Source organism: Sarcophilus harrisii, chromosome 3 (genome assembly GCF_902635505.1).
Source record: "Sarcophilus harrisii chromosome 3, mSarHar1.11, whole genome shotgun sequence".
Lineage (NCBI taxonomy): Eukaryota > Metazoa > Chordata > Mammalia > Dasyuromorphia > Dasyuridae > Sarcophilus > Sarcophilus harrisii.
The window spans coordinates 16821121-16845640 of record NC_045428.1 but is presented as its reverse complement, the minus strand read 5'-3'; the positions used below and the strand labels follow the sequence as shown (position 1 = coordinate 16845640).

At 43.7% G+C, this 24520-nt stretch overlaps 1 protein-coding gene across 3 annotated transcripts in view; it reads right to left on the bottom strand.

The window, feature by feature from the left end:
• Positions 1-4746: 4746 nt before the first annotated feature.
• Positions 4747-24520, bottom strand: part of RSRC1 (arginine and serine rich coiled-coil 1) — a 344747-nt gene continuing 324973 nt past the window's right edge. For 2 of the 3 annotated variants that reach the window (XM_031957568.1, XM_031957570.1), the window contains 4 exons: positions 18047-18153; positions 10421-10756; positions 9212-9358; positions 4747-8947 (listed from right to left, as the gene is read on the bottom strand). In XM_031957568.1, coding sequence (XP_031813428.1) covers positions 8855-8947; positions 9212-9358; positions 10421-10756; positions 18047-18153 — 683 coding nt within the window. In that variant the 3' untranslated portion in view covers positions 4747-8854. The remainder of the gene's footprint in view (positions 8948-9211; positions 9359-10420; positions 10757-18046; positions 18154-24520) is intronic. The other variant, XM_031957571.1, reaches the window with a different exon arrangement.

Genomic DNA, 24520 nt, shown 5'->3' with positions numbered 1-24520 from the left:
TAGGGAGTGTTAAGTGTCTGAAGCCATATTTGAACTCAGTCCCCCTGACTTGAGAGGTGATGCTTTATCCACTGCATCATCAAGCTGCCCCCAGTAAACTTTAATAAAACTTGTAAATTCCTAATGGCAGAGGAAGCCCTTTGCCCTCTTAGCTTGTCTGGTTTCCCTCCTTTGATGGATCCTACCTCCTGGCCTGGCCCTTACCTCCAGATCTCCTCTAAAGCTGTTTTTAATCTCTGTACTTTTCTCTCCTTGCTTAGGTCCTAAGCCAGGGCACAGACTTTCAAGATTTCAGTTACTGCCTCTGCACTAACCCAGTCCACACCCGGAACCCTGACCTCTTGCCTCATTTCCAGTTGTGTAAAAAGCACCTCTCTCACTGCCCCCATCACTTCAAAAGCAGCATGTTCTACCCTGCACCTTGACCCTAGATTACCTTTCCCTTCTTCACTATGCCGCTTTTGGCAGGGCTGTCACCTTCTTTCCAGCCCTTTCCTCTGTTAGCCGTAGCTGCACTTGGGCCGATTTCTGACCCAGCTTGGGGCTGCAGGAGAATGTTGATCCTGGCATCCCGACTCTGACACTCTTTGCGACACTTGTGGCGAGTCATTCAACCTCTCCAAGTCTCGGTTTCCCCACCAGTCAGAGAGAGACCTACATCCCTTCAAAATCTTTCTCTAGTTTCCTTCTTCCTACATCCACTATCTCCATTCTGGGCAATCAGGGAGGATCTCATTTAGTTGGCTGAAAGCAAAGGGTGACTGAAAGCTAAGGGGATTTGAAACTATCACATTCTAATATACACTACTTTGCTTATGGAATTCTAGAATCTACTGCTAGAAAACACCTTGGAAGTCATTTAATTCAAAACTTCCTGGCATAATTAAGGGAACTAAGGCCCAGAAAGGATAAAGGTCTCTTTCAAGGTCACCTAAGTTGCTTATATAAGAGATAAAGTCAAGAATCAAACCCAGCTCCTCTCATTTGAAATCCACAACTTCTATCAAAATTCCTCCTTTCTTAATATCACTTCTACTTTTGTAGAGCTTTTACTGGTTTCCTGAAATTCTGCCATATTGAATTTGAAATACTTGTGCTTTTAAAAAAATGAAATTCCCTGCTTTTAGAACCCTCCATAACCTGGCCCAAACCTCTGAATAAATCTTGCTTTTCCTTATTTTCCTACACATACTCTCTGTTCCTGATAGGCTGCTTTCTTCTTGGTCTTATTCACACACCAAGCCCGTTCCCATCTTAATATTTTGTCTTTTCCTAATGAAGAGGGTTCCTTCATTGTATTTCCCTAAATTTTAGACAATCTTATAGCCAGGGTTTCTTAACTGTGTATGTTTGTGTGTGTGTGTGTGTGTGTGTGTGTGTGTGTGTGTATAATGAACATTTTGCCAATCTGGAAATCAGAGAATTCTTCTAAGAAAAACATGTTTTAAATATATAAAATTAGGATTATAAAACAAATTATATTTGAATAAAATTATATTTATTTTTTTAAAAAGTTCATAGACCCCTGAAAATTATCTGAGGACCAAATTAAGAATTCTGTTCTAGAAGTAGCCTAAGGTATAAATCTTACCCAGGGAATTCACTGAAAACTAGAATAGACCAAATACAAATCAATGTTGCCAGCAGGCAGCAAGAAATATTTGAACAAAATCAAAAGATTGACAAAAATAAAAGGAAATGTGAGATATTTGATATCACAAAAAGTGATCATCATAAACAGAGTAAGGAGAGAGAATTTAAGAATCATATGACTCCCCAAAACCCATGATAAAAATAAAAGCTTGGAATGTTATATTTCAAGAAATCATGGATGGAAACTAGATCTATTTAGATTGAGGACAAAGTGAAAACAGAAAGAATTCATTGATCTTCTCCTGAAAGAAGCTATTATATTATGATTATTCTTGCTATGGCCTCCTTTAATAAATATTTCATGATTTAAGTGTTGTTAGTTCATCTGGGCTAGGTTGTTCAAATGGGAACTCCACTAATGGGGGCTCTAGGGCTAGCCTTGTAAATAGCCAACATATAGTTTTCCTCATCCCAGAGTTACCCATAGCAGCCTAAGTTGTGGCAGTGCAGCTGCCCTTTGGGTCCTCGCTTACCGAGGCAATGACTATGGAGCTAGCAAGCTGGCGCCACTCCCAAGGAGTTCTGGAAAGGTGCCATGGTCCACACTACACTGTGAACACTCTTATTTGCATCCTTTTGTTAGACTTTCATAAGCTCCTTGAGGAGAGGAATACTTTTGTTTGTTTTCCTGTCTTCCTAGCTCCCAGCCTAAAGAGTCTTGCTCATAACTTAAGACTTCTTCACTGTTTGATCTTGCTAGAATTAGCCTTTGGGCTCGGCTGATGGAGCTGGAGGTGGGGCATAGTGTTTCTGATGTGGCTGGGAAGCAGGTAGAAGGTTCCCCGGGCTATTAGTAGATAATTGGCTGCTCTCAGGCCTTCTGATTCCAAGCCTAGCAATAAGCTGCTCACTCTGCAAACCTCAGAATGCCCTATAAATATCCTCATTTTCCTGGCACGCCACCCTGATGCAGGGCACACAGAACCTGACACCCCGGTCACCAATCTGGGCTATTTTATCTTAGTCCATCCGTCTATGCAATACGCCCCCTAGCACAAGTTCAGCAGGTAACTGAGACAACAGATGATCAATGAATGGTAAATGTGCTTATTGGGCACTAGAGTTGAGGATGTTATTTTTTCTTGCTTACTTGTCAACCTATTTGTATTGCATTTCATATTACTGGCTAAGGGACCTTGAAATGAATTATGTTTTGTTTGTCAAATTAATAATGGATATTTCTGCAGTCCTTTGAGGTCTTTCAGGCATATTTCTCATTTGTTCTTCACCAAAGCCCTAGAACGTCTCAGTGGACTCTCATTAGTCTTTTGAGATAAGAGGACTTAGGGAGCTGTAGCTCTCACCCACTTATTTCAGTCCTGTCTGACTAACCATTTGGGATTTCCTTGGCAAAGACACTGGAGTGGTGGGCTATTTCTTTTTCCTGCTTATTTTATAGATGAGGAAACTGAGGCAAAGAGGTGGAGTGACTTGTGGAGTCACCAGTAAGGATCTGGTGCCATATTTGAACTCAGGTCTTCCTGACCCCAGGCCCAGCAATCTATCCACTTGTACTACCTGGCTGCACCTGGGCTGGAGCACAAACTGGTTTAATTTGATGATATTTTGTTTTGTTCAATATGTGCAAACCCGGGGGGAAGGAGGGCAGAGCACTAATTGAAAGCAGACTTCCTGCTCTCAAGAACAAGTTAGCGCTCACATAACATTTTAAGGGCGGAAGGTCCTTTACAAATGTGATCTAATTTGACTCACCATTGTCCTGGGAGGTAGGCGCCATTAGGAGTATCCCTTTTACAGATGAGGTAACCGAGGCTTTCCATGACACACAGGAAGTGTCTGGGCTGGACCTGGACATCCCGACTCCAGATCCGCACCCGTGGCTGCCCTGGCAGTGTACTGCTTAGCAGGAAAACGTGGCAAACAACACGCGTGACTGAGATCCAAGGCAGCGCAGGAGCCGGCGTTCTCTAAGACAATGAGGATTTCACCCCATTTCTAAGGGGAGTAAGGGAAGCCAGAGTAGGTGTGTCACATGTAGGTGATACTTAATCTTCCTGGAGGAAAAGCGGGACTTTAAAAGGACGAGATTTGGAGAATGTTTTAGAGGAAATACTTTGCATGGATGCATGGAAGCAGGACAGAGTGTGGCTCATCAGGGACCAACTCGCCACCCAGTCTGGCTGGGACACAGAGTACACAAAGGGACCTAGCATGAACTAAAGTGGTAAATGATGTTGGAGGCGAGCTGCAAAGGGTCTCAAACGTCATCCCAGGGAGTTTTATGTTTTATCTCAGAGAAAAAGCAGGCCTGTTAGTGGCAAGCAAAGGCTCATCCCTCTTAGAGGTACCAGTCTTTACATGGTACCTTATCCCAGAAGTAATGTGCTTTTCCTGACAATAATGGATCCATCAGCTTATTCTCTCTAACTTAAGAGAGCGGCCCTGCTGATCAAGGACTTGGAGATCTGCAATTGGAAAGCTTGGCAGAAGGCAGTTTATAGCCTCATCATTAATCAAATCACAAGGAATTGATTGCCCTGTGTTTATGGAAACATCTTGGTCGGATATTAAAGACGCTGGGTAGGCGGCAGACGGCGGGGGTTTTAGCGATGAGCCGATAGTGCGAGCCACGCTCCCGTAATTAATCTAAATTGGCTACTAGGGTGCCGCTGCTCTGGTCTGCTCCTGGAGTTAATGAATCACAGTGGGAAGAGTCGAGGAGGAAGTTTGGCTCTAAGGTGAAGCTTTCTAGGATTTCCAGCCCCAAGAGTCTAAGCACTATTTTTTTTTTTTTGTTTGTTTGTTTTGCTGAGGCAATTGGGGTTAAGTGACTTGCCCAGGGTCACACAGCTAGGACGTGTTAAGTGTCTGAGGCCAGATTCAAACTCAGGTCTTCCTGACTTCAGAGCTGGTGCTCTAACCACTGCACTACTTAGCTGCCCCAGTCTAAGCACTTGTTGCACAGACATTCACAGAATCACAGGAATTAGAACCATCCTGAGTCCATTTTCATTTTCTTAAGCTGAGGTTTAGAAGTGAAGGCTATTTCAATAACAAAGAGCCTTGATACACTACTAGTTATTATGTGTTCTCCGAATTTTAGAGTGCACGCCCATCAAGAGTCAGGATAAATGAATTCAAAGTTGGTGTTTTTATTTGTATTTTAGCAAAAAAAAAATATAACATCCTCAAAGAGTTCATTTTCCAAAATACACTCAAAATGGAGAACACTTGCAAGTTGTGACAGCAAATCTAGATACAGAAGACTACCAGTTGTTATTCAAACTGGGAGTCCCGGCAGGCATACAGTGGACACACAATAATAATAAGATGCTTCTTTCTGCAGCTGAGCGCCAACTTCTCACAGTTTCTCATTGTCAATCACAGATATTTACAGCAACAACGACCCTCCTTTCTTTAGCACCTCATCACAGAAAGTAGAGCCTCAGCTCTCAAAGGGTCGCTCTCATGGCAGTTTCTAGCATTCAGGAAAGAATTCTGGTTAGAGAGAGAGATTCCGCTGCCAAAGGATCGGCTTAGCTAATAGTACAGAGCCTCACTGCCCATACATAGCCTGGCCACTAGCGGAAGAATTCTTTGGTTATGGTGATCCACGAAACAAGGAAAAATACAAAACTGTCCATTAACTTTGGAAGATCATAAAGTAGAAGTTGCTAAGAATTATACAGTTTTCAGACAATCTGGAAATGTCAATTTAACAGTGTTGCATTAAATACGATGTCTTTGTCCAGTGACCAATAACTTGAAATATTACTGGAGGAACTGAAGGATAATAATGATAATAATAAAAACATGACAATAGCTAACATTTCGATAGTGTTTGTTTTGTGCCAGGCATTGTGCTCTGCAATTATCAGCTCATCTTACCCTTACAACGTTGACAACATGGCACACTTGGCTGCCCTGTGAACCTGAAATCCTATTAATTTTGACGAGTTTTATGTACATAAAGTTAGCAGACAAGAGGTGGATCTTGGATTTTTTGTTGTTGCTCACACACATCTGCTGCAAAGGTTAAGGATGTCAGCAGAGCCCTCCAAATGAAATCAACAGATACTTCACTCTTTGGTGACTTCAAATGCTAAGATTTAGGAGAAAGGTGGTTAAAAACTTGCTAGGAAATATGGCTCATGAATTAAAGTGACCAAAGTCTTGGCGTGGAGCCTCGTGCCAGTGAATCACGGGAGGGACCAGACATGGCGGGCATGGAATAACACCATCCCAATGAAAACTACTCTGGAGTAACTTCTCAATCCGTTCCCTCAGTGCAGTTATTCCAGCAAAAGTTATACAGTAAAAGTCAGAAATGATGCCAAATTGTCAGAAACAAGAGAAAGAAAGGGAGCAAGTTGACTTATTAACAAAAGTGATTGCTGGCGTAGCTAGGTGGAGTGGAGAGAGTGCTGGCCCTGCACTCAGAAGGACGTGAATTAAAATTTAACCTCAGATACTTAACACTTACTAGTTGTGTGACCTTGGTCAATCATTTAATCCTGTCTGCTTTGGGAAGAAAAAAAAGTTTTTGTTTCCAACAAATGGAAAGTGGATCAAGGAACAGATATTGCCATGAACCTGTACCATTTATTAAGGAATTAGCATATTGTCAATGGTCACGTTGAGAAGGACAAATGACTCTAAGAAGCAACTTGGACATACTGGCCAAAGACAGCATGAATTTACATTATAGACGCCTTCGCTCTATAGGTCAAAGAGGGGGACTGTAGAAACTTTTGAGCATTATCATCTCACAAAATGAGAAGCAGTGAATAGAAATGTGATTTTGAGGAAAGCTTATCTTGGGACCCAACTAAGCCAAATTTTCCCAAGAAATTAATAATAATCTCATATCTATAAAGCACTTTATGGTTTGTAAAGTATTGTATCTATATCATCTCATGTGATTCTCACAACAACCATGGCACTCAGGGACAATTATGATCCTTATTTTCCGGTGAAGGAAACTGAGGCCATAAGAGTGGAAGTGTCTTCTTCAGGGTCACGGCTAGTCCTGGCCTGAGGCAGAATTTGAACTCAGGTCCTACTTCCAAGTCCGCCCTCTACTCACTAGGTCACTTAGCTATTTAGAGCAAAAACTGGAACAGAAACAATAAGCAGAGAGAAATGTAAAAGACACGCCAAGAGTTCTGTAACAAACCATCTTGGGACTCCAACATCGGGGATCTGATGCGATATATGAGGAAGCAGAAATAACACTTAAAAAAAAAAAAAAAACGCAAAGATGGGAAAAGCAGACATACTAGAGCAAATATGCACGAGAGCAGGCTGCTTTTGAGTCGGTGCCATTTTGAGGACACTGAGAAATTGCTCTTTTAAGAAATCCAAGAGAGGGAAAGAGAAGGAATAAGTGGGAAAAATCATGGACACCACATTACCAAAAAAGGCTGACATCAATAGCTACAAAATCCTCCTAAAACTATACCGCCCTTGGAGTTGAGAAGAATATAAGACAAGAGCAGGAAAAGTTCACATGTACAATTTTAAGCAGACCACATTTCTGCAGTCACCCTGGTATATTTGGATATACATGCACATATATATACATCTATGGTGTTATTTACATCCATGTAATCTGGAAGTTATACACACACACACACACACACACACACATTTAAAAAAAATTGATTCAATAAAGCACAATCTCCTTTTCAATTCACAATATCTATTGCACATACACTGAAATCACATGTAACAGCGAGAGGCAACTTTGATCCCCTTCTGGTTGCTCATATAAGATGAGGAAGGCCAGGGAGAACACAGGGTCCCAGAGCGGCCTTGCGGCGCGGTCATGCAGGATGTCTAGCACTGAGTCCAACAGGAGGGTTATTCCTAGTGAGCGGCCAAGGGCCTGGATGCCCCTATTTGTAGGTGACCTTGTGCTGAGACTCAAAAGCACTTGAAACCATTTGGCTTAACAATCCACACAAGTAAAACAAAGTCAATCAAGAAGACCTACTGCCAAGTGCTCTGCCTTTGGCTTAAATCTATCTACAATCACAGCTCGATCGCAGGTGCATCAGGACGTGCAATGGGATCCAATATTGATCCAGGTCTTCCCGCAAAGGTTGGATGATGACTTGTGCGTGCTACAGAGAGAGAATACTCGTTTAGACACGGGGCAGACTACATGGCTTCTGACACCCCTTTCAATCCTGAGATTCTGGGAGTTCTTCCTCTCTGTTAGACATGATTTCTGGAATTCTGGCTACAGGAGAAAATGTCTTATGCTACTGGCTTTCAAGGAAGCCTCCAGTAAGAGTCAGTTTCTAAATAGTAGCAAACAAAATTTCTGACTATTTAAAAATGTTTTTACTAAACATGCCTTTCCTTCCATACATAAAACTTAATACTTTGCATATGTGTAGATTTTTTTCAAAGAAATGATTTCCCCCCCTTTTGTCTATGACTGCAAAGGTTATTGGTTAAAACAAAGAATTAAGAATTTTCCAACTAGATGCGCTGTGAAGCCTTGTGTTTAGAGTTTACAATGATTCCTAGAAATGTGTAATTCATTCACATCCTCTCTCTTAAAAACCCTCACCCAGAGAACTGTTAATCACAATCACTCTACTGGGCAGTTTTACTGACGTTTTTTAGGGGAAGGTAGAAAGGGAATGGAGAGGGCTATACTTTTTGTAACAAATTAAACAAATTAAATTTTACAAATTAAAATGAAAAAAAAATTAACAAATTAAAAAAAATCACACCCAAAGTCTTACTCGCCATTTTCCGAACACTTGCTAACTATATTTTGACACTGGACTTGCAGCTGGACCCCGGCTATTTTTAGGACAGCTGTATGTTCTTGTTTTGGGTCCAGCCATCTGATTAGACAGAAAATTTCCCACTGATGCAGCGGACAGCTGCTCTGCAACTTATGAAACTTCTTTGGCGAGGAGCCCGAGGGCAGAAAGGCGGCCCCATCGGGAGCTGGGGGAGCCCGACTTCAACTCTCTAGCCACTACAGCTTCAGCCTTCTCAGACAACCCCCAAATTTCTGATATTTCTACTGCAGAAACAATCTGTAACACTCCTGCCTAATTGAGCAGGAAAAAGCAAGGAGGAGAAAATGGGCTAAAACGGCCACTTTATTGAGCTCGTCAAATAACATCAGCACACACACACAAGCACACGCATCTTTCACTCTGGTGTCCCCCCAAACTTTAATTTCATTGTTATAGTGAAATCAATCCTGTGTTAGTCAGGCAACTGGACTACCCATCAGTCGTTCTTGTCGCAGAGCAATTAATCTCTTGAACCACTTTTCCTCGGCTTCGGCCTTCTCGATAAACAGCTGTTAGAAAGAAAAATAAAGGAACAAATTACTACTTTGCTCGAGCTTGGAGATCGCAGGTGCTTGGGGCCCGTTTGGGCCTCTGGCCAGCCTGTTCCTTGCTCCCTCTGACTGGGGGTGACCACAGCTTGGGGATCCTGTGACTCAACCTCCACCAGGACCCCTTCTCCAAGTCTCTGCCCTCATAGATTTGAGAACAGGGATGGCTCCCGTTCTGGCCCTGGATCTCCCTCCCCGCAATGGCCGAAGGCCCAGAGCTCTTACGTTGGGGTGGGCTAGAGAATTATCATCCTGGTACTTGATAGCAGTCGGGATGCTGCTGGGCTCGATTTCTTTTTCGACATGCGGTGGATCTGCAGTCACTGTTCCCGAAGCGACCGGCTCCTGCTTCCCTTCGCTGGGGTCAGTGGGCTGGACAAAAACAAAACGGGCACGTTATGGCAGCCTGGGCTGGGGAGGCCAGGGTGGTCCAACCGCTTTTGTAGCTGAACAAGGAAGCACCGATTCTCGGAGACAGTGCCGTGAGGAGGATTCCCCGGACTTCTGGATGAGGAGGGACAATTCTTGGGGTGGGAGAGCTTATTATATGGTAAACAATTAAAGAAACTTTCCTTCTCTTTTTATTGGCCCAAATCCTATTTTGGGGTAACTTTCTTTTGAAGAGGGCAGGGTGCAGTGGAAGGAGCTAGAGTTCAGACCCTGGCCCAGACCCAGCAGTGACCGTGAGTCCTGCCAGCAACTAGGGGGCAGGCCTGGGGTTCAATCCTGGCCCCCCCCACTTCCCTGGGACATTTTCAGCAGCCTATTGAGCCCCTGTGGAGCTTAGCTCCTTCCCTGGGGATGGCCAGGACATCTAAGCTCCTGCTGGCCTGACTTCACTGAATCATACACCCAATGGAGCTGCACCACTCGGGGTATTTTATAGGGGTCCACATCAATGAAATGTCCCAAAGCATCACACCCCTAACCCACTGTGAGGAGCGGGTTCTGGCCACTTTGTAGCAATGGGAGAGCTTGCTGATGAGGAGAAACAAAACTTTCCACCTCTGACATCTCTCTGGCTCCAGACTCTTGGGACTCCGCAGAGCATTAGTGCCCACCTGCTGCTGGCACCCCAAACACACCCAGACCCACACTTAATACCCCCGTCACCTGCGGGGGCTTCTCGGCTTCTCCTCCTCCTCACTCCCCATCTTCCTCCACTGTCCTGGGGACATCTCCCCCGGGGCTCTTTCCTCTCCCACTGCCAGCCCTGGGGCTCCTTCCTCTCTGTTCAGGGGTTCATCTGGACTGCTCCAATAGACTCTTATTTAATTGCGGGGGGGGGGGGAGAGTGCATGCAGGTGTGCCTCTCCTCAGACCCATCCAGCACCCTGCTGCCAAGGTCATGTCCCCTCTGGTCACTCTGCCTGCAGGATAAAATAAAAACTCCTGTTTTTGGTGGTTTGAAGAGCTTCTGTGATCCATCTTTACTTCATTCATGTGCCGAGTGTTGTGCCCTTTGTGCTCTGGCCACACGGGTCTCGGGTCAGTCTGTGGATCATCTCTCGCTGCTGGGCACTGGGCAGGGGTGCGTCTGGTCTCCCCCTTTCTCTGGGATGCCTGGCGCTCAGACCAGATGGCCTCTCTCCATTCCTCCTTCCCTGACGTGCGGACAGGATCTTCCCTGGCCGCCTGCTCCTCGCTGGTGCTCCATTGCGGCTCCAGGGCTGCATCTGTACCCATCTCCCATCTGGTCAGGAGCTCCTGGGAGGCAGGATGTTGCTCGTTTCCAGGCCTGGCACTGGGCACACGGAGGGCCGGCACCTGCTGTGGAAGAGCCTGTTAATGTGCCCTGCGGGGTGAGCACTCCACTGTTGTGACCTGCCTGGGAGACCCAGGGACCCCCCTGGGTGTCAGTCCTACACACAGCGGGCACCAAAATCCAATGTCCGCTGAACCCTGCCAGCAACGGCTCCTGCTTCCCTGAGGTGCCCGCTCTGTCTGCGCAGACTCAGGAGCCTTCCTCCTCCTCTCTGTGACTCTTCCTCCCCAGGTCCCTCCGGCTGGTACTCTGACCCCTTCTCAGGCCCAGGGCCAGCATGTCCCGTTCCTGCCTCTTCCTAGCTAAGCTTGCTTAAGATGGTGCCATTTCTGTCCTCTCCTTCCAAGGCTGACTTGGAGCACAAGCATTCAGCAGCCCCCCATCTTTCCTACAACACCCACAATTCTCTTCTGTTCCTAAAACCTGACCCAAGGGTTAAGCTTCCGGAAAGGGCAGCTCCTACTTGAGGCCCCCTGTTTCTGCAAGTCCTGGGCTTGGGGCCCCAACCCCTTTCAGCCCCATCTCCCCAGAGCAAAGCAAAACAGTTCTCCAGGGGGCCTTTATTCTGGCTCCCTGCGGCTCAGGGCGGCTGACTCCTGGTCTGGCCAGCTCCTTCCTGTTCTGGCTCATGGTCTTCCCTTCCGAGGCTGTGAGTACTCCAAGACACCTCCTAGGTCCTCTCTCTCCAGTCCTCCTCCTCAGAGCACGCTCAGCTAGGGCTTCCTCCTTCAATTGAATGTCCGGACCTGAACACTCGGCTGTCCTTTGGCATCCTGAGCTCAGGCCAGTCCCCGATAACCCACCCCGCCATGGCGAGGCCCACTGAGAGGCCAACAATCAGGTGATCTCGAGAGCAGCTTGAGCCTGAGCTGGGAACACCAGGCCTGATGGCAAACGTTCCCAGCACCACGCCTCCTGGGCCACACACTGCCCCTTGTCCAGCACCAGGCCCTGCGCGGGACCTTGGGTATCACAGTGAGACTTTCCCTGACCTCCACAGGCCCCTCTCTGGGGGAGGGAGGTGGGAGAGCAGAGTCTGCCCACTGCATTTCACTATTTATCCTGTGGGGCCGAGGCTTGGGAAAGGAAGAGTCTGGCTCTGGCAGAGGAGGGGGGCTGCCAGCCACAACAGGGGTCCAGGAGGCTGGAGGGAGGAAGGAAGCTGCTGTCTCAATTCAGGGCCTTGGGCAGGGATGCAACTCTTACAGTGTCTGGGGGCAGTCGTGTACTCGGCAGGGTCTCCCCCAGACTAGAGAATGAAAAGACCCCACTTCCTGGGGTGGGCAGCACGCCTGCAGCACACTCCCATAACAACTCACATTTACGGGGCGCTTTCTTCACAACCCCGAGGCCTGAGGAACTCCAGGCACAGAGACCCGGGTGGGCTTGTCTAGTGTCAGAACCAGAACCTGGTAAAGCTCCGGTCTCTGGACGCCCGGACCCATGGTCACCGTCACTGGTGACTCCCAGCCAGGGGCCTCAGAAGCGGCTGGAGCTCTCTCGGCCCACTGGGGTCGGTGTGGGACTGTGAGGGTTGGAGGGCTGGAGAGGTCGCCCAGACTGAAGTGAGCCCCCTGTTAGACCCAAGAGGATGTCTGGCCTCCGGGAAGGGGCGCCCCAAACTACCAGGGGCAGTTCTCTGCCGGACAGCTCCCATGGTGAGCAGGTTACTGCCTTTAACTGAACTCTACCTGCTCTTAACCGACGGGGTACCAAGCTGGCTAAAACCTGAAAAACATGTAGGGAAAGTTAACTTGGGTTTAGCAAATGGTGGTATTCCTCTGAATAACTGACAGCTGCTGTGAAGATTTAAGACCGTGATCTGGATGGAAAAGGAAATGGGAACTGACTACCGAGTCTCATTAAGACCGAAAACCATTTTTCTCCAGGGTGATGATTTATCTCAACTCCAACGTCTTCAATCGAATTTCCGAATCAGACAGGGGTTTGGGGGGAGAAAACGGGCCAAGAGACAGGACTCACTGTGTCCTTCCCAACCTTGCAGAGCTCTGTAGCCACAGGAGCTTGATTGTACCAGAGATTTCAGTGACAGGTGTCAATGGCAGCTTTTTCTTGTCTTCCATCTCACCTTGGGGAAACCGCTCTCTTCTCTGGGGAGAGGTGGGCGACGACGGGGAGTGCTGTGCTCTACGTATGGTTATGACGTCACTCAGTGTGTTGTCACTCAGTGTGTTGACCCCCTTCTTGTGTCACAAGAAAGAGTGCTATGCTTGCGGGGAGGGTCAGATGTTAAATGACCAGGATAAAAAAATCAGGCATCAGGGAAACACGAATAAATAAGCTCCCCAAGAAGAGGAATATGGACGGGTCCTCTGGAGATTCTGCTGGAACAGCAGCGAGTTATGGAAGAGCCAGGGGAGAGGCAGGGAAGAGACAGGGTGACCCAGGAGCCTTTCAGGAACCCAGAGAAAACTTGTCCCGTGAACTTAGTGGGGGAAGGGAATCCAAGGAGAAAGACCAGCAGCCTTGCTGCAAGAGACAGGGCCCTGACAGGGATGGATATGGTGTAGAGAGCCCCAGGGGCCCCTGGGGAAGGGAGCGGGGAGGAGGACAAACCCACAAAACCCCAGGAAGCCATACAAAGCATGAAGGAAAAGAGAGAAGGGGAAAACGGGGGAACTTAAAAACTCCTTCAGATGCCACTGGTGAAGTCTGCAGGGAGGGCCCCCAGTTCTCAGTGGCCCCCAGATGGGGCAGAATGTGCTCATGTACTTGCAGAGGAAGCCGGCTGGGAGGACTTGTAAGAGTAGAAATCAGTGAATTTGAAGAGAAACACTTAGTTCCAAAGGAAAATGTCAAATAAGGAAAAACCCAAGGGTGATGCTCAGAAAGGAAGAAGTCCCCAAGAAAGGGAATAAGTAGGTAGGAGAAAGCCAGTCTTGGAACGCTCTTGTCCCCTGTCCACATCTGCCCATTTACCTCCCCACCCCCAGCCCTGTCCGGCCCTCCCACCACCTTATGACAGCTAGACTCCACCCAGAGTCTGGATCCAAATTCTGCCGGAGCCGCCCGCTGGCCGGGGCTGCTGGACAAGTCACTGGGCCGGAGCAGTCTGGAGGCCAGAAGCCACGGGAGGGGGGTCTTTCAGAGAGGGTGGGGGGGAGGGGACTGCAGGGGTGTGAGTGTGTGTGTGTGTTGGGGGGACTCTCAGACATAGTGTCTCCCTTTTCCAAGACGGCTCAGTCTCTTCCCCGCACACACCTCAGCTTTTGGGGACTGGGTGTGTTACACCGGCACAAACATCTACAGGGGACCATTCTCCAAGCAGCCCCAGCAGCCAGGGCCCCTTGTCTGTCTCCACTTACACACACTCACACTCACAAACACAGAAACACACATACATACACATTTACCGCCCTCCCTCTCATGTGTTCTTGACTCTCCTACTAGCTCTTGATCTGCCTGAGAGTCCTCTACATCTTCAATCCTCCCCTTTCTTTAGAGATCCATTTTCCCCCTGAGTGCTGTGCCCTTGGATCTTCCCTTATTTCATATTTTCTTTGGGGGAACTAGATGCTTCCCTCTGAATCCCATTCCTGTCCTAGAGGATTTCATGGCTCTTTCCAATCAACGTCCTCTGTGGCTTTAATAAACAGACTTGACTCTATCCGTACCACCTTTGGGGTATTTGAAGCGTTGACCTAAGAGGACTGTGTGGGGCCCAGAGTGATCTGCCAAAGGTGCCCAGCCAGGAGCTTCCCTCCAGACCCAGAACTCAAACTGACTTCTTAGGCCAGTCATCCCACTTCCTCTCACGAGTTTCCTTTTCTTTTTTTCACTCTGGCTCCTCCTTCCTTTCAGTTCAGTGCTTTTTTATAGTAAATTTTAAACACTCCGATACATGTATTTTTAACCGCATCTTGATCCATCCCTGACCAAAAGCCCACTAGCCCCGTATCTGAATCTGTTCCGGAAACCACAAATCCCCTTTTGGACGCTGGCCTCCTCAATCTGAAGTTCATTTCTCCATTGTCCTCCCACTGAAGACCTTTCCAAGGCCTCAGACTGGCAGGAGGCCCCCAAGGCCTTCACTTTGTTGCTGAGACATGTGACATTGAGGAGGAGTTCCAGAACATGGCAGCTGAGCTGGAGACACATCCAGGGGGACACTCCTGTAGCCACCAGGGGTGAAGTAGGAGAGACTGAGAGAGAAGGGCTGGGCACTCGTGTCTGGGGACTCATCTTGTCTATTTGTTTGAGAAATGGAGTCTTTATCAGGGAAACTATGGTGAACTTTTCCCACAGTGATGATTACCAACTATGTATTTTCCCCATCTTATTTTCCCCTGTTTGTCCTACTCTTTCTCCCTTTACTCTGTCCATTGTTAAAAGTGCTTTTTCTTAAAATACCTACCCCTTCTATTTCTTGCCTCTCACCCTCCCCAGTCCCATCCCCCTCCCTCCTATTTTCCAGTATGTACAACAGATTTCTACATCCAACTGAGTCTATTTCCCTCTTTGAACCAATTCTGATGAGAGTAAGGTTCTCGTGCTCCCCGCCTCCCTTCCTTCAAAGCTCTTTCAGGCCTCCTTTATGTTATCCTGTTCCATCTTTCCCTTCCTATGCCTACCCTTCCCCTTCTCCCAGTGCATTCTTCTTTCTCATTCCTCAATTTGATTTTATTTTAGATAATCATACCATCATATTCAATTCATACCTCTGCTTTCTGTCCTTGTATACTCCTCCTAGCTAATGAGAAACTTTTTAGGATTTATAAATATTTTCCCATGTAAGGACATAAATAGTTTAATCTCATCGAATCCCTTATGCTTTCTCTTTCCTGTTTACCTTTTTATGCTTCTTTTGAATCTTGCATTTAAAAATCAATGTATTTTCATCAGGAAAGCTTGAAAGTCTTCAATTTCATTGAATACCCATTTTCTCCCCTAAAGGATTATACTCGGGGGAGACGTCTTTATAGAGAAAACGGAACTGATAGAAGTACCACATCCCCATAAGAATACCAAGGGAGAAAGAGTGGGGCAAGAAAGCCAAAGGCAATCTTGGTGACATGTGTGTGGAAAAGGAAGCAGAGGAAACAGAAGGAGAGCGAATCACTAGAAATGACATTAAAGAGAAGGGACCCTACCGTTGAGGGGATAATCAACACTCAAAAGCAGATAAGGTATCAAAGAAGGATAAGCAAAGTATCTTTGAAAATACCTGATATTGGAAAAAAGTATCTCTAGACTTAGCAGCTAAGATGTTGCTGGCAAACTTTGGGAGAACAGTTTTAGGAGAGTGGCAGGTCAAGCAGTAAGTGAGGAAGTGGCCCTGAGGTTAGTTACTGCTTCCTTTTCCCCCTCTAAATTATTTTTTAAAAGGCAACTAGTTAAGTGACTTGTACAGGGTCAGACATCTAGTAAGTGTCTGATTTGATCTCAGGTCCTCCTGACTCTATCCACTGGGTTTATTAGTTGCCCCTTAGCTACTGCTTCTAGGAGCAGAGAAAGGAGGAGAGATATAAGATAGATAGTTTTTAAGGCATTACTGGTTAAATTAAGGTTTTATTTTTATTTTTTAGGAGAGGGTACTCATTTTTTTTTTTTTTTTTTTTTTTTGCTGAGGCAATTAGGGTTAAGTGATTTGCCCAGAGTCACATAATAGGAAGTGTTAAGTGTCTGAGACCAGATTTGAACTCAGATCCTCCTTACTTTAGGGCTGGTGCTCTATCCACTGCACCACTGAGCTGCCCCTTATTTTTATTTTTAAAAACATATTTGTTGACAATAGATAAGGTACACTGAATGATGGGGACACATAAAGTATTTATTAAACACTGTATCTGTGTGTGTATGTATATATATATATATATATATATATATATATACATATATATACATACACACATATGCTGTATACACACACATGGCCCTTTGTTTAATGAGAGGGAGATAAATTCAAGGAAATAAGATGACTCCTGCCCTCAGGAACTTGTATTTGGAGGAAAGCCCACATATAAAGGAGAGCTAGAAACATGGGAGAGGGGAGATAGAAAGGACCTTCATGGGGGCAAGAAGAGTGACTTTCCCCCCATGATTAGAGCTAGAGGAGGAGAGATATAAAGGTAGCTGTGGAGCAGGGAATGTGAAGAAGCCAGGGAGAGACTGCTTTCCTCTTCTCTGTAAAGAAGGTGAGGACGTTTTCCAGGAGTGACTGGAGGCACCAGAGAGTCCATGAGGGCGAATGGGAAGGTGGTAGCAGGGAGGACCCCCTAGGGCTCATGGCTGCAGAACCTCCCCCAGTGGCACTGAGAGGCTCAGAGCAGAGGCAGAGGAAGGGAAAGCATTTTAAGGCCCAAGGATAGAGCTCAGTTGATCACCTCAAGGAGAACAGAGCTCAAGGAAAAGGAATCAGAACCTTCTTTCTGCCTTTCTTAGTACCTTAGTGCTTAGCAGGGTGCCTGGAGCATGGGAGGGGCTCCATAAATGTTCACTGACTGAATGGCTCCCAGAGATCCAGAAAAGCAGTTTTTTAAGTGGCGTCAGAGTTTCAGGCCTACCATTCTGGAGGGAAGGGGGATGAGCTGACAAAGTCTTTATTTCATCACTAACCAATCAGCTCTAATGATTCCAAAGCTACGCTTGTCTCTGGATACATACACAATTTTGAGAGCTACAAATTATAAAATGTTGAAAGAAATAGAATATTTCTGATAAATGGGAATCATAAAACATGTCTTCATGATCTATGCATGTTCAAAATATTTTTTAGATAATTTCTTATTTTAGAAAAGAAACTTTTTTTTTTTTTTTTTTTAACAAAAATAACTTTGTCTAATGATTTCTAAGCTATTCTAATGAGTGAGTGTGACCATAAAATATTCAACAGGAATGATAATATTTATCAACAGTTTCTTCTGCTGCAATGGAACAAACTATAAACAACTGTGCTGAGAGGATACGCCATCTTTCTCTGGGCTCCTAAAGGCAGTGGAAGAAGACACTCATTGCCAAAGAAGGACCAGCCATTCTCACACAACTTTCCTTCTACTGATGGATTTGTTAGGAAGGTGAGAAGACAGTGCCTCATTTTAAGTATAAAAGCACACATTATGATCAGCAGGCATGGAGTTCTCACCTTGGCCGACCATGTCAAAGCCAGGACAAACCGGGGGCTCTCAGCATGGGCCTGGACAGGGCCTGGTTGCTCTGGAGAGCACGTCTGAGCGGCTGTTTTCCCAAATGTCCCCTTCCTCGCCAAAATCCCCGGCACTCCCAGGACACCTCCTCAGTTGGAAGCCCAAGGACTCCTCCCAGTAGGGACAACTTACCTTCCTGACTTCTTTGCTCGATCGGAAGGTCTGCTGGATGAAGCAGTCACTTTCGATCGCCTCGATTTCTTTGACTCGCTTCACTTGCTCCCCGAGGGTGGCTTGGTCTACAAAACAGGTACACACTGTCAACGTATTTTAGGGGAGGCTGGTGACCAATGCTGCGTCAGTGCGATGCCTCTGAAGATGCTGTGTTACTTATGATATATGAATGGGGGGAGGTCAAGACATCAAAGCTAAACTGTCAGGGAAAATTTTCATCCAGCGCGTGGCCAATGAGGGACAGAAGACTCTAGACTGATATTCCCAAAGAGTTAAGGAAATACTTCACTGGAAATGTGAAATTTTGCTGAAAATGTGTCACCACTGACAGTGATCCTGGTAGATCTGTGTTAATCTTGTGGGAGAACATTTAGCTCTCTCATATACTAAGCCACTGGGCTTCATAAATCTCATCATGGACTTTAGATGAATTGAAAGCTATAATTTCTTGGTAACAACACCTAGAAAATTTGGGTGAGAACTAGCAATTATTATCAGATGACCCATGGAAATCATTTTGGCTTTGATGAGGAGATAAAGATATCTGCATCTACTAATAAGATAATAAGAACAGGCTTTGTGCAACCAGGGTCAATTTTAAATAGAGACAATCTAAAGACAAGTTTAGCTTCTGACACTACTTTCTTTTTTAAAGGCATTTTTACTTTTTGCTTCTCAGATTTTGATGTATAAAATAAATCACTTGGTCACTACATTGCTTTCCTAGAAATGCTCTTAAACAAAAAAATAAAAGTTGTGGTGATTTTTTTTCCTCTACATAATTTCTCTGACTCCCAGATTTACAAATAATAAATTGCACAAAGACACTTCTAAAGCCCAGGAGGGATAAATCTAAAGTTGGTGTGGGAGAAAGAGGGAGGTGATTTCAGTGGTATGGATATTCCCTCCAGTGACAAAGAAGGCAACCCTTGTCTCTCTTGAATCGTATTTCCAAAAGTTCAGTCTCCTGGTGATGATGCTGTATTTTGAACATCACTGTAGCTGAAGATTTTCCAGCTTGGTCAGACCTATGAGACTCTGCTGAGTTCAAGGTCACCTTTGATAACCACTGAAGTAAAACCTTGGGGTAAGATAGCATCCCCACACCATAATATTAATATATCCAATGTAACGAATCCATTCAGAGTTACTTTACATATTCTAAGAAAGCCTGAGAAGATTTATAAGGAAATGTCATTACATATGCTATTCCACACAATCCAGCTTTTGATTTTTATTAATTAGGAGAAAGTCATGAATGATTCTTAATTAGTCTGAGGTCATTTCCCAATCACTCGTATTGAGAGAAGAATTAATAAGAGCTCTTTTCAGACTTTGACTATCTGGGAAATGAAGAATGATTTGAATTCATGGTTCTTTCTCCTTCTGCTAGGAAAATAAGGCACATTTTCTCATCTGGATTTGCAAAATGCTTCCCGAGATGTCAGGGGTGAGATCACAAACAGCTCCTGACAGCTAAAGCTTGTCGTGTTTGTGGCTTTAACACTGGGCACACTCCCAGCTTGGAACACTCATAAAAGTGTCATTGTAGAACTTGGCCGAAGGGACAGAATGCTTAAAAAGATGACAAGGGGAGCATCAGAAGAGAGGCAAGGAGAAAGACAGGGGCACAGACAGATTAGAAGCACAGAGCATTATCTTCTCTGTGCTTCTGGAAAAGTCAATTCAGAAATAACAAAGTGACAGGGCAGATAGGAGAAGGCTAGATCACTTACCCTAAGATATGAAAAATAAGCCTTTTAGTGCAGAAACAATTGTACCAATAGCAGGAAAGTTTTACTAACATGTTACTGACTAAAAGGGACATCTTTTGTATTAAATGTATGCTTTCGGTTTTATAAGAGTTTACTTTTCTGTGATCTGTAAACATTAGCTTATAAAAACATATTCTATATTTCCTCAGATGCACATTATCAGTTCTAGCATTTGGCTGCCTCAGATTCCTGTCCCTTTGCTTATTCTTTTAGGAAACATTCACAACTTAACTTCCAAAGACCAATTCTGCCTTTTAGACTGTTTGGTAAACACCAAAATCCTAGGGAACGCCAGCACCGGCTGATGCTCAGGTCTTTGATAAATGTCTGTGGCACTGAATGTGTGGGAAAATACGGAAACTTTAAAAACTGGCCATCATTTGAATCTCATGCATAATAATTTTTTTTGAACAACTAAATCAGACATGAACGGATGGTAAAGACAAGTAACAAAGCTATGGACAGAATCAAAAGCACAGAAGGTTTTGAGAGTGACATCAATAACATTAACATGGTAGAAATGGACTAGAAGGAAGCACAATCCATTAGTGCGTGATACTTTTTGACAAACACATTATTGGTGGATAAAATGACTTCCATATGTTGTTTGTCAGATGTCAGTAGAAGGGATATGTATTTCATAGTAAAATCAAAAATAATGGAGTCAGAAAGCTAAGAGGCTACAGACAAAAAAATCAATATGAACTCGCTGCACGGCAAATCCTTTTACTCTCTTCATAGTGAAAAAACAAAATTAAATATTTCATTAGTTATTGTTAAGGCTATTTTTATATAAAAAATAAGTCTCCACCTGCTTTATAGGAAATAAGCTAAAGGCCATAATCAGGAGTAATTTCAGATAATGCAATATTAATGCTTAAGACTTATTTTTAAAATATTAACAAATTATAACACCTATCTGGAAACAGTTTATAAAACCTACAGGGATCTAATGCAAACCTTCTTCATGTTAGCCTTTGTTGTTATTTATGGATAGATAATGTGCATAAGCCAACGGTCCCAAACTAGGTAGCAATACTCTACTGAAAACAGCAGATGGCATCATCAGACAAGATGTCACAGCAAAAAAAAAAAAAAAAAAAAAGTCCACACAAATATGGGAGAAAAGCATCCTCTCTGAACAAGTACATACTGAAAATTTAGCTCGACTCAAAATATGAATTTTTAATGAATTTCCCCCAAAGTAAACATACTTCATAAAATCATAGTATTTTGGCCCCATAGTTATCGAGTCAGTTCTCATGTTATTTTTCTTTGTCCTAGACAATGATGATTTTTATATTCTACATCCTTAAATATACTGCAAAAATGACATGAGTAAAAAATGGGTTGTTTTTAAATTGAGCTATTTAATAGTTGAAATACTTTTGAAATTTCTTTGGAAGATATAATTAGCATTAAAAATAGTAATTGGTTCACATAATTGGAAAGGTTATCTTTGTGTATTTCAAGTAATTTATAAACGCTGAAAATGAAATGAGAACTAACTTTTATGCCAAGATGGGACATGACTGACTTTTTTTTTTTTAAACAATTGGATAAAATCTCCATGCAGAAGGTGTTCTTTATAGGGGTCTGTGAACTTAAAATTTTTAAAAAAATAACTATATTTCAGTATAATTGGTTTCCTTTAACATTTGTTCTATTTTATTTTATGCATTTAAAAACATTATTCTGGGAATCCATAGACTTCTTCAGACTGCAGAATGGGTCCATGACATAATAAAGGGTTAAGAACTTCTGCCCTAACACTTACTTGTATTTAAACAGTTGGTGTATCATCTTTCAATAAGACACATTCCCAGCCTTCCCCTAAATATATTTTAAGGATCAGTGATTTCATCAATGCAGGTACTGTCTTTATCAAAACAGATTTTAGTCCTTCCACAATTTAGCAGATGCTTTCCAAGAGATTCTTTTTAATGATGGATTTCTGTGAGATTAGCTAGGTCTTCCAATGAGACACGTGAAATCTGTCACCAGGCTGCACTGGCCACAGCTGGCCCTCCACTCACCAGACACAGAGAAAACAAAGTCATCTTGTCCATTTTGAAGTATCCAAGGATTTAATGGTGACTCCTTTTCAAAATACAATGTGTCAGTAAAACAAAGCTGAACACTGAGTAATCATACTGTCAAATCCCAGTCTTGGGGAAGAAAAAAAGAAATGTCCCTCCCTGAGCTTTCTTTAGGAAGGTGACTCCCAGTAGGTACCCTCAAGTGGGGTCTCTGGCTCTGTGGGTTTTGTCTGTTTTTCTTTGTTACAAAGGAGGGCTCAGTGGTTGGTCAGGTGGTACATCAAGAAATGCTGTTTGTGGTCAGTTGTTCCTGTCATGTGCAATTCTTTATGACCCTATTTGCAGTTTTCTAGGTACAGATCCTGGAGAGTTTGTCTTCTCTAGCTCATTTTCACAGAGGAGGAAACTGAGACAAACAGGGCTGAGTGACTTGGTCAGGATCACACTGCCAGAGGCTCTGATCAGGTGTTCCTGACTCCAGAGCCGGCACCCCATCTACTGTATTGTTTCTAGAAATGAGTGAAGGGCTCAAGGGATTTTAATAAGAACTTCTCAGAAGAATTGCAAATTATTAACAACAATCTGAAAGGATGATCCAAATCAGGAGAAATAAGAGAAATGCAAATCAAAGTAGCCCAAACTGGCAAAGGCCACCAAAGATGGAAGAGTCCAGGGTGGGGGATTGTGGGAAGAGCCTATGGCTGCAAATCATACAGCCACTGTGGAAAGCAACTTAAAATTAGGCAAGTAAAGAAACTAAAACATTTATATCTCCAACCCAGAGATTCCACTAACAGGAAAACTCCTCATATTCACCTAAAAGGGCTCAGAGCAGCTGAGTACTGGAAACAAAGTCAGCGTCTGCTGATGGGGGAAGGCTGAACAAATGATGGTCTGGGAATGTACTGGAATATTACTATGCTGCAAGAAATGACAAAATGTGAAGAGAAAAGCAGGGAAAGACTTGTATGAACTGACGAAGAGTGAGATGAGCAAAAGAAGGCAACAGACATAACAACTGCTAGAATGGAAATGGAAAGAACCACAAGCACAAAACTATGAAAGTTACCAAGACCAACATAATTCCAAAGAAGAGATAGGAGAATTCATTTCCCTGGCTCCTTTGCAGAGGGTAGGGTTACAGGTGTGGGACACTGTGTATACTTTCAGACTTTATAATTATATTCAATATATTTTGCTGATTTTTCCTCTTCTTTCTTAAAAAAAAAATTCTTTCTAATATGGGATCATTCCCTGGGAGAGATGCTGAGAGAAATTTAGGCAATGTTAAACCAAAAGGTTTTAGCAAAAAAAAAAAAAAAAAAAATATATATATATATATATATATATTTTTTTTTTTTTGCTGAGGCAATTGGGGTGACTTGCCCAGGGTCACAGTTAGGAAGTGTTGTGTCTGAGGCCAGATTTGAACTGAATTCAGGGCTAATGCTTTATACACTGAGCCACTTAGTTGCCCCAGCAAAATGATTTTAAAAAAATTAGAGAGATGTAAAAACAAAAAAACAATTTTGTACATTCATACCTAAACATGCAGAATTTATAAATAACTTGAAATCTGGGACTAAGCATGGGGAAGGAATACTTAACACGGCTTTTGTGCAAAGCAGAATGAATAAAATAATTCCCCATATGTATGCTGCATTATGATTTAAATGTTTAAAAATGTAATTTTATTTAAAGTTTTATATTGAGTATCAGAACAATTAACTAATTTTGCTGGGTTCTGTTTTGTTTTTTTGTTGTCATCATTGAGTCAGACTCCTTGTGACCTCCATTTGAAGTTTTCTTGGTAAAGATCCTGGAATGGTTGGCTACTCCCTTTTCAGCTCATTTTGCAGATGAGGAAACTGAGGCAAACAGGGTGAGATGCCATGCCCAGGATCACACAGCAATAAGTGTCTGAGGTGGGATTTGAACTTAGGTCTTTCTGACTCTAGGCCTGGCACTCCATACACTCTGTCATTTAGCTGCTAACTGTTTATATTTAAATTAACTGACTAGTGGAGCACAAACCCATTTGCAGTCATTGCTTCCAAATCTTTCTTGTCAAGTTTCTTCCTATATGATTAGTTGTGTGTACCCCATTGGTTTGGTTCTTTCCCCTACTCCTCTTTGCATTTTTTCAAAGGCTGTTTTGTTGACTTTCCCATCCTTGCTGGTGTAAACTGCCTTTCACTATTCTATTACATGACGCCAGGATTTATTTAGTTACTCTTCTGTTCCTGAATATTTAAGTTATTTCTAATTTTTTGTACTTACGTATAACACGCTATGAAAATACTGGAACAGATGGTAACTTTTTGTTGTTTTTGTTAATCCATTCAAGGACATACTTCCAACAATGGTATGGTATTCTCATAATTCTGACCCTGTACTAACAGACTGCTCCCCCAAAAGATTCTCCAAGTTTGCAATTATATCAGTAATGAACAAGTATAAAGGTTCCTCCACAATTTTCATTACTGAACTCCAGTGCGTGAATTATTGCTGCATATTTGATAGGTGTATCTCAAGTTTTAACTTGGTTTGGGGCTCCACAATATAAAAGTGCTATAATGGAGTCTGTGTTTAACAAGTTCCTTATAATGCTTCTGTTA